The 9,792-nt window shown below is 50.7% G+C and overlaps 1 protein-coding gene across 1 annotated transcript; it reads left to right on the plus strand.

Moving 5' to 3' along the window:
• The first annotated feature begins 1,526 nt into the window (after positions 1–1,526).
• Positions 1,527–7,942, plus strand: SRPRB (SRP receptor subunit beta). Its single transcript, XM_066557060.1, has 7 exons — positions 1,527–1,658; positions 1,785–1,879; positions 2,678–2,755; positions 3,853–3,935; positions 4,462–4,598; positions 5,395–5,449; positions 6,140–7,942. The coding sequence occupies exons 1-7, from the start codon at positions 1,553–1,555 to the stop codon at positions 6,354–6,356; spliced, it is 771 nt and encodes a 256-aa protein (XP_066413157.1). The 5' UTR covers positions 1,527–1,552; the 3' UTR covers positions 6,357–7,942.
• The last annotated feature ends 1,850 nt before the right edge of the window (positions 7,943–9,792 follow it).

Below are 9,792 nucleotides of genomic sequence, written 5' to 3' on the forward strand. Positions count from 1 at the left end.
GAAGTCCAGCAGCCTGGCTGAAAATCCCCCTGGATGGCAGAAATGCAGAGTGTGACAGGAAAGGATGAAATGTAGTCCCTCAGTTTATGTAGGATGAATACACTGAACAGGTGGTTTTTTAACCCATTCTTCAAAATTAGCAAAGAAAGAGAATCAGTACCTCTAACAGGCTGTTTCTACAACTCAGAGAACTTTCCCTAAAAAAGCTGCGCCCTCTGCATTTCATATCAGGTTTAAACTCTTGTCCCAGAGGTAGAAGGCATTAAAGGATAAAAGAAACCTCACTGGAGGGTCCCTCAAGCTAGAGGGACCTCTGGGGGTCTCTAATCCCATCTCCTGCTCAAGGACAGTGTGAAAAACGCCAATCACTTATTTTTAAAATTTTAAAAGTTTAATAGTAATAAAATGGTTATAAAAATAGTAATATAATTAGAGTAATAATAATTTGGACAATTTGGATTAGGACAATACGAGACAATAAAAACAAAGAGTTACAGACAGTCCGGGTACCTCTTTCTGGGCAAAATAAGCCCAAAAAGAGCCCACGTTAACAGAGGATTAACCATTAAAATCAACAGCCTGTTGCATATTCATACACCTCATACATGATGCATAAATTCCATTCAAACACAGGATTCTGTCTGGTCAGTATCATCTTCTTCCTCTGAATCCTGATGGTGTCTTCAGGGCTGATCGAGGTGGGAAGAACTTGATAATGGAGCAATAAATTCTCTTTCTCTGAAAGATTTAGGTGTCCTGTGGCTGCCATCTCAGTGCGAGTCCTCTCTTTAAAAAAAGTATCCTACATAGCACAGTTTCAATTTTAACATAATGTTATAACCTTAAACTATATTTAACACACTACTTGAGAAAATTAATACAGCATAACTTTCTAACGCAACACATATAATATTCATTTTAATATTCACGAAAAGCCAATCATAAAATACACATTTTTCATACTGTCCCTCTGTGCTGGGACCTGTAAGGCACCTCCAGCCCTGGGGACAGTTCTGGGCCCAGCAATTCAGGAAGGACATGGAGGGGCTGGAGCATGTCCAGGGCAGGGAACAGAGCTGGGAATGGGGCTGGAACACCAGGAGAGGCTGAGGGAGCTGGGAAAGGGGCTCAGCCTGGAGAAAAGGAGGCTCAGGGGGGCCCTTCTGGCTCTGCACAACTCCTGACAGGAGGGGACAGCTGGGGGTGGTCAGGCTCTGCTCCCAGGGAACAGGGACAGGACAAGGAGAAACAGCCTCAAGTTGTGCCAGCAGAGGTTTAGGTTGGACATTGGAAAATTTCTTTGCAGAATGAGCTGTCCAGCCCTGGCGCATCTGCCCGGGATTTAAAAGCCCTGTGTGTGTGGCACTTCGGAACACGCCTTAGTGGTGGGCCTGGCAGCGCTGGGGTCACAGAGCTTTTCCATCTAAACCACGCCACGTTCCTCCAGGCTCCTAAGGGGAGAACTACAGCTCCCATGAGCCCCCGCGCCCCGCCCTTCCCGGCGTGCCGCGGGGCCGGAAGCGGAAGTGCGGCGTGGCCACGAGTGCGGGCCATGGCGGGCGGGCTGGAGCCGCACCTGGCGGCGCTGCGGCAGGAGCTGGGCGGCCCCGCCGTGCTCTCCGTGCTCGTCGCGCTCATCGCCGTCGCCATCACCTTCCGTGAGTTGCGGGAACTTCCCTTTCCCCGCGGCCTGCTGAGGGCGCGGCGGTGCCGGCAGCGGCGGGCTCGGGTGTCCCCTTCCCATCCTCATCCTCCTCATCCTCCTGTGCTCCTCTCTCCCGCAGTGCTCTGGCGGTTCGTGCAGGGCAGGAAGAGCAGCCGCAAGGCCGTGCTGCTGCTGGGCCTCTGCGACGCGGGGAAGACGCTGCTTTTTGCTCGGGTGAGCGGGAAGACCCGGTGAAGGAGTTCCCTTTAGTTCGGTTTTTAATCTTTTAATGAAAAGTCGGGGTTTATGGGTGTAAGGAGGGATGGAGAGCGAGTTTTGGCCACCGCGGAGTGTCCAAGGAAATTGCGTTTTGGTTTGAATTTGTTATAGTAAAAGGCTTAGGGGTACTTGACCTCACCGCAGTCTGTAGCTCCAATCTCTGGGAGCAGGGGCAGCACCCCAGGGAACGGCTGGAGCTGTGCCAAGGGAGCTGAGGCTGGAGATCAGGGAAAGAATCTTCCCCCAGAGGGTGCTGGGGCACTGCCCAGGCTCCCCAGGGAGTGGGCACGGCCCCAGGGCTGCCAGAGCTCCAAGAGGGTTTGGACAATGCTCTCAGGCACAGGGTGGGATTATTGGGGTGTCCATGGAGGGCCAGCAGTTGGGCTGATGATCTAGTGGGTCCCTTCCAACCCTGGATATTCTGTTACTGCTGAGTCTGAAAAAGAAAGGGGCACAGCCGTGCTTACCATGGCCCCAGCTGGAAAACTCTGGAGGATTTTCAGGCACACTCTCTTCCTTCTTGTTTTAGTGGAGATTCACAATGTAAATACGCATATATTTTCCTAATGACCATTTATTAATTAACTGGAGAAAGTGACCGCAGGTGTAGTTGCCTGTATGAAGCTGAGATCAGATCTCTGCTGCCCATTACCCTGTGAGACCATTTCAGTTTCTGAGGAGGCTGAGGGTGGTGCTGGTGCTGGTTTGGGAGCCTCTCAGGCTGTGGTTCTGAGGCTGTGCCTGTTCCCCCAGCTGCTGTCAGGGCGGTACCGGGACACCCAGACCTCCATCACCGACAGCTCTGCTGTCTACAGGCTCAGCCAGGACAAGGTGAGTGCCCTGCCCCAACCCTGCTGCAGCCTTTTCCTGCTCCCCCTCATAAACCTGGGAATTTTGTGCTGCTCAGGCCCCAGTTTGAATGCAGGACAGGATTTTTCCAGGCAATGCATACTGAAAAAGAAATGGGGTGTGTAATGTATTGCTGAGCTCCACAGTTTCTTTTTTCTTTGCTTGTAAAATAAGGAAACATTTCTGACTGAAAACCACACCTCTGAGGGTTTCACTGTTCTGTTGCATTGGTTTATTTCCTCAGCAGTAATTTCTGTTTCTGCCAAGAAAACCTGAAATTAAAAGCTTTATCAGGTTTAAGCAGAGGCTCCAGCTGGGCTTTATATGGTCCCAGAAAGGATTTTGTTATTTTTAAGTCCTGGATTTAGGTCCTGTTATTTTTAGGTTCCCAGATATGGTTGTTTTCAGTTTTTGGCAATTAATTCATTCTGGAAATCTGTGCTGGATGCACACGTGGCAGGGAGAACCAAATGCTGACAGCACCTTAACTGCTGGTGAATTGTGAAAGTAGAGGGTGGTTTTGTGGCTTCACCTTCTCAGTCATTCTTAACAACAGTGATAATAAGGCCAAAAACTTTGTAAAATAACATGCACAGTTTTTGAATTTTTTTTCTATTTTTGTGTCTCTCTAATTGAGCAGACAAGTAATTGCAAGGCAGATTGCTTTTTTGATTCTTTTTTTAACCATGGCCAAGGTTTCCAGTGAAATCCAAGAGCAGTGGGCAGGAAGGGGCTGCTGCAGCCTTATCTGGAGAGCAGTGACGTGGCCCTGCTCAGCTCTGTGTTCTCTGCCACCTCCTGCCTTTGGCTGCTTCCTTTCCTGGGAGGGGAAACCTCTGCAGCCTTCATTTAAAAAAGGCTCTTGCAAAGGCATTTTTGTGTTATTCCCAGCAAGGTTTGGTGCATTTGGGGAGGCTTGGTGTGTGTGAGTAGGTGAGGCTGTTGTGTTCTGTGTCAGGGCAGGTGGGGTTGTGCCTTCGGGACACAAATCCGGGGTCAGGCTGCTTTTCCCCAGTCTGTGATCACAGTCACCCCCCCCCCCATCAGGTGTTGTTAATTCCTTCTTGCCTGTGTTCCAGAGCACAAATGTGACCTTGATCGACCTTCCAGGCCATGAGAGTCTGAGGCTGCAGTTCCTGGAGAGGTTCAAGGCTGCAGCCAGGTAACCTGGAGGGAATCAGCAGGGCAGGAGGGGACAGGAGATCCTTTGGAAAAGGGATAAACCAAATGATGGTGCTGGGAATGCTGTGAGCTGGCCTGGTGGTGCCCCCAGAGTCAGAGCTCTGCTGTGGGGGGTTGCTGGTTAATTTTTGCTTTGTCTTCATGGAATATCCTGAGTGGGAAGGGGCCCACAAGGATCATGGAGTCCTGACCCTGCACAGGACAATCCCAGAATCGCACCATGAATTTCTTATTTACCTGTGCTTGTGGTGCACCAGGAGGCAAAGCCAGTGCAGCAGGGAGCTCTAGGGGGTGTGGGATATCCTGGGGCAGGGGGATATCCTGGGGAAGAATTCCTGCTGGAGCTGGAGCTACCCATGGGATGTATTTCATCCAGCACACGCTGCCAGCCTGCACTTGGGGCTGGGTGAGACCAGATGTGAAAATCTCAGCCCAGGCTGGAATACCTGCAGGGGAAGGTGACTGCAGAGCTCCATCCCCATGCCCTGTCCTTGCCTGTTGCCCAGAGCCATCGTGTTTGTGGTGGACAGCGTGGCCTTCCAGCGGGAGGTGAAGGACGTGGCAGAGTTCCTGTACCAGGTGCTGGTGGACAGCACCGTGCTCAGGAATGCGCCCGCGCTGCTCATCGCCTGCAACAAGCAAGGTACCCTGGGCTGGGCCTGCAGGGCTCTCTGCCACACCTGCTGCAGCTGGGAGCTGGGACTGCAGCAAAAGGAAGGCTGGAATTGAGGTTTAAACTCTGACTACTCAGCAGGACTGCTTGGGAGAGCTGCAGCTCTTTGGGTGGGTGTGGGTGATGCTGGTGGATTTTGGGTGGCTTTTTGTTTCTGTTGGCTTTGTTCAGAGCTGTTCCTCAGTCTCCAGGCAGCAGGAAATAGGATCAGCTCAAGCACAGTGAACTATCCCTATACACTCAGCAGCTTCAAAGTTAAAATGTTCAGCTGCCAGAGTTCCATGTTTTCTCTGGAGTAGCCTGAATTCCCAGCTACTAAAAAAGACTCGATTTTCAGATTCCTACAAGTTCTACAGTGAAGTGGGGTCCCTGTGTAACAGTGGGATGTTTTGGGGCAGTATTAGATCTGGGTTTTGTAATTATTTCTTGCCCTAACTCAGAAGCTGCCTAAGGCCTTCATGGCTCTGTGTGTTGCGGGTGGAAAGCACAGGACAGGAGGGAGTGCTGGTGCATCAAACCCATCCTCTGAAGTATCTTCCTGCCCAGCAAGGAGAAGTTAATTCCCTCATTATGTCAGACTGTTGGGTTGTTCCCCTTCATGCCTGCTATCCCAAAGCTCCAGCATCCCTCATCCCACTGCAGGCACAGCTGTCCTTGTCCTGGTAGCTCCAGTGAGTGCACAGTGTGAACTGGCCTTACTTTAGGAGGAGGAACAAGGTTCTGAATTCTGACAACCAAAGAGCTGATTTCCTTATTTTCTCTCCAGATGTCACAATGGCAAAATCAGCAAAACTCATCCAGCAACAGCTGGAGAAAGAACTGTGAGTATGGAATGGGATCTCAATCCCTCTGAGCTTTTCCTCTTGTCCTTTTTCTCTTACCTCAGTGCTCAGTGAGCTCCCTTGAGCCATGTCTGAGTTCTCTGTGGAACTGGGAACAGTCTCTTTGGTCTGGGGCTTGGCAGTGCTGGGTTTACATTGGACTCCATGGTCTTAGAGGGCTTTTCCAAGCTGAATGATTCCCTGGATCTATAACCCCTTTGGCCAGCAGACGGCAGCAGGGCTGTTTGTGCTGTGCCTCCTCCAGGCTGAACACCCAACCTCCTCCTGGCTTTTAGCACAGGAGTTAGTTGCCACACATTCACATTCTCCAGGAAAATAAGCAATAAATTGCTTGTTCTGATGTTGAGCATTTGCCAGCTGTGTGTAGGTGTTGGATTTCTAGGGAGTTGTTGTGCCCTGTTAGGCACTGTTATTCCAATGTTACCGTGGGCAAATTGGGATAAGGACATCATCATCATCATCATCATCATTATCTGACTTCTGCTGTCCTTTATTACAAAACCAAACCTGAGTGCCCTCCTACTCCCTTGAGCCTCGCAGGGCAGTGCTGGGCCTTGTGTCCTTGATGTAGCTGGCATGCTGCTGACACCCCAAACATCCCAGAGCCATGGTGCAGGTGATCCTCCTCTGGTCCCCAATTCCTGACCCTTTTTCCTTCTCTCCCTGCAGCAATACCCTGCGGGTGACACGCTCTGCAGCCCCCACCAGCCTGGATGGCTCAGCCACAGGGGGCCCTGCCCAGCTGGGGAAGAAGGGCAAGGACTTTGACTTCTCCCAGCTGCCCATGAAGGTGGAGTTTGTGGAGTGCAGTGCTCGAGGCAGCAAGGGAGAGGAGGGAGAGGCTGACTTGGAGGCCCTCCAGAAGTGGTTGGTGAAGGTGGCCTGAACACAGATGGACAGGGCTGGGGGGCTGAAGGGAAAAAAATGGTCTGGAGCACTCAAATCTCATCTTGATGTAAAAAGAAGGAACTTCAGCTGGAAGTCAGCACTGTGGCGTCTTCTTCTGCAGCTTGTGGGCTTGGGAGGGACCTGACAATTGCTGGTGTGATTCCCTCTGGCCGGCCCTTCATGCTGCAATGTTTTTATCTTCTCCCCTCTTCCCTTGCCCTCCTCTGCGCTGCTGAACCTCTGGGCTTTTCTTTTCCTTAATCTTTAGGCTTTTCATCTGGTAGCTGCCAAGCAAATTAGGAAGGAGTGCACTGGCAGATGAGTTTTAGAGACTGGAGTGAGCCTTTTGTTTCCTGCCATGGTTTAGACCCCTGTTGCCTCTCAGAGCCCTGACCACCTTATGGCTGGGGCTGCTGGGGAGCCCTGTACAAGCTCCCTAAGTTGGGCAGGCATTGAGAGAGTAGAAAAAGCTTTTTTCCTCTTTGTGTCTGCCTTCCCATTGTTCCAAGGTGGTGCAGCCCCATTTCTGTGGGGCAGGAGGAGTGTGAAATGTCCAAACCAGACTGCCTGCCCTGCTTTACTCCCTAAACCAGGCTCTGTGCCCATGTCTGCTGATTTCCTCTCTTGATCAGCTCCTGGCAGTTTTTCTTTAGTTGAGGGCTGTGTCCTGAAAGCTTCACTCTGCTTCTCCTCCCACAGCCAGGAACAAAGAGTGGCAGGGCTACAGGGGGGTCATGGCATGAAACTGTGAGATGGGCACACTTTCAGATCTGTACCTGCAGCTGGGACCTGCCAGGCATTTGCTGTGCAGTCTCCTGCTGCAGTGGCTGCAGGAAGGTCTTGCTTTGTGTGTAATTATTTAGTCAGCACTTATGGCAGAGTGAGAGGGAAAGTCAAGGAGCTGCCAGCACGTGGGTGTGCTTCCTCCTTGTGGCAGGGATGCTCAAGGAAGAGGGGAAAGAAATAGGAGATTTTCCCAGTCTGTATCTCACTGCACATTGTAGAATTCTAGTGCAGTGTCATTTTTCCTTTGTGGCTTCCCCTGTTGTTAAGGGTTGGGGAGGTGGCTGGCTCCTGGCAGACCCTTTTTATAGTTTGTAGCCCCCTCTCCCCTGTGGTTTGATGCCTCCTTCATCCCTCAGTTCATCTGTTATGTTCTTTTCCTTCTCTGGGGCATTGCCAGGTGTTGGGAAGAGCAGGAACAGCCTTCAGCAAAGGCCTGTGCCTGTAATGAAGCTGGTCCTTGCATTTCCAGCCTCGGGAGCCATCCGTGCAGGAGGTGGGGAGGGTTATATTTACCAAACATGTTACATTCTTCTGTTTCCTGCAGGCAGAGTCCTGTTGGAACGTGTTTGTCATGCTTTGAACTCCTTTAGCTGGAGGTCTTGAGCTGCCTGCTTCAAATCCATTATGCTGAAATGATTTTGGGCAAAAAAATTGCTGTTTCTTTATGTGATTGTTCTTGCAAAGATGAAGAAGCCAAGCACCAGCCTCAGCTTAAGGGGGGAGGTACCATGAGGCCATGGTGGGTTTTAAGTTATTATTTTTAAAAGTATTCCTTAAGTAAATTCTTTTATGCTCAAATGTTTGTTCTCAAGTCTTGCTTCAGTCTGTGTGTTTGCCTTGGCTCTTCCCAGCAGTGTCAGATCCACATGGATGGGGCTCTGCTCCTGCTCAGCACAGTGCTGGGGATCAACCTTCCTGCTCTGTGGCCAGCTCTGTGTTGTCAAAAAACTGAGTTTTCTTCACACAGAGTACTTTGGGGTTGGTTTTTTTTTGGTTTTGTATTTACTTCTTGGTCTGACTAATTGAGAAATTGATAATCACATAGCAAAAACCACCCACAAATCATAACTGAAAGGCACTTAGGTGGTGTGCACAGGAAAGCTCCAGCCAGCTGTGGTAGCTGTGGTGGCTGTGGTGGCAGAGCAGCACTGCTGTGCCCTGGAGGTGGCTGTGGCACCCTGTGGCTGTGCTGGATGGAGAGGAGATGCCTCAGCTTTCCTGGGCTGGGGAGTGGCTGCACGGCCATGGCTGAGCTGGGGCTGTGCCCAGAGCCACTCATGCTGGAGCACAGAGCTGAACTCCAGGAGTTTTTTGGGCCTCTTTTCGTGATTTTTTAAATATTTAAATACTCAGGGCTGGTTTCCCCCAGTGGCTGAGGGAAGAGAGCAGGACTGGAAAGTCTGAGTGTTGTTTTCTTGTTTTTCTTGATTCCCCAGTCAGCTCTGTGCTTTGTTCTTTGCTCTCCTGACCTTGTTCCCAGCCCGTGGCTCTGTCAGCTGGGAGTGCTGCCCCTGAGGCTGCAGCTCTGCAGGGCTGTGTTGGGATGGCTTTGGCAGGACAGTGGGATGTGATAAACTCAGCCCCTTCTTGCTGCAGCTGCCTGACCCTGAGTCAGGAACGTGCTGTGTTCACACATCCCCAGGCACTGAGGCCCTCACTGTGCTACAGCTCTTCTGGTCAATGTTTTTTGCTATGCATTGTACTCTGAATTGTTCCCCTGGACAAGACAGATGTTTTTGGAGGAGAATGTCGAGCACAGTGACAACTGGGGTAGCAGAAAACCTGAAAGAGGAGGAGAGATTGCTGAAAGGCAAAAATAACAATGCCTAGACATCAGCAGCCCAAGGGGTGGTTTCTTAGGCTCCCCAGGACAGTTGTTCCAGCTGTTACCTTCCCTGTGCACAGAGCCACCACCTTTGGGACCAGGAGTTTCTGTTGGCCCCATTTGGGCCACCGTGTGCCCTTTGTGACCAGCCCTTCCTGGGGCTTGTCCTGCTGGGTGTTACCCCTGGTGTGAGAGAAGTGGAGGAAGTTACAGAAGGTCAGGTGGGTGTTCAGGGCAAATCTTCCAGGTAGAGGTGGAAAAGGAATAGGGTTAACATGGGGAGAGCTCTTTTTTGTGAGGACTTTGGTGATCCAGAGCAAATCCAGGGCAGGTCTGCTCCTGTCCTCTCCTTTCCCTCTACTCCCTCCCTGATCATGGATGCAGCAGGGCCACAACCACAGAGACAGCAGGTAAGGACAGCAGGGCCTGAATACATTAAACCCATAAAACCTCTGAAAGAATGCCCCAAACCCACTGCACCCTGCCCAGAGCCCACTGCATTGAAAAAATTAGAGGATTTTGAAGTAGCTCAGTGCTTGACATAAGTAGCTTTGTTAGGCCATGGGTTGAGCTTGATGTGAAGCCTAAGGCTGTGCTGTGTCAGGCAGAGATGGATCAGAAGGAAACCAGGAGCTGACAATCTGATCAATAATAATAGTAAAGATCATTAATAATAGTTAGAATAGGCAAAGCTGCAGTTAAAATATTACCTTAAAATGCTGGAGCAGATTGTGGTCTGTGTACTGGAACACAGTATGGGGTTCCATCACAGTGTGGACTAACAGAACCCACCCACCAAACCCTCACCAAAACCCACCTGAGG

This window comes from Molothrus aeneus, chromosome 10 (assembly GCF_037042795.1).
Source record: "Molothrus aeneus isolate 106 chromosome 10, BPBGC_Maene_1.0, whole genome shotgun sequence".
Lineage (NCBI taxonomy): Eukaryota > Metazoa > Chordata > Aves > Passeriformes > Icteridae > Molothrus > Molothrus aeneus.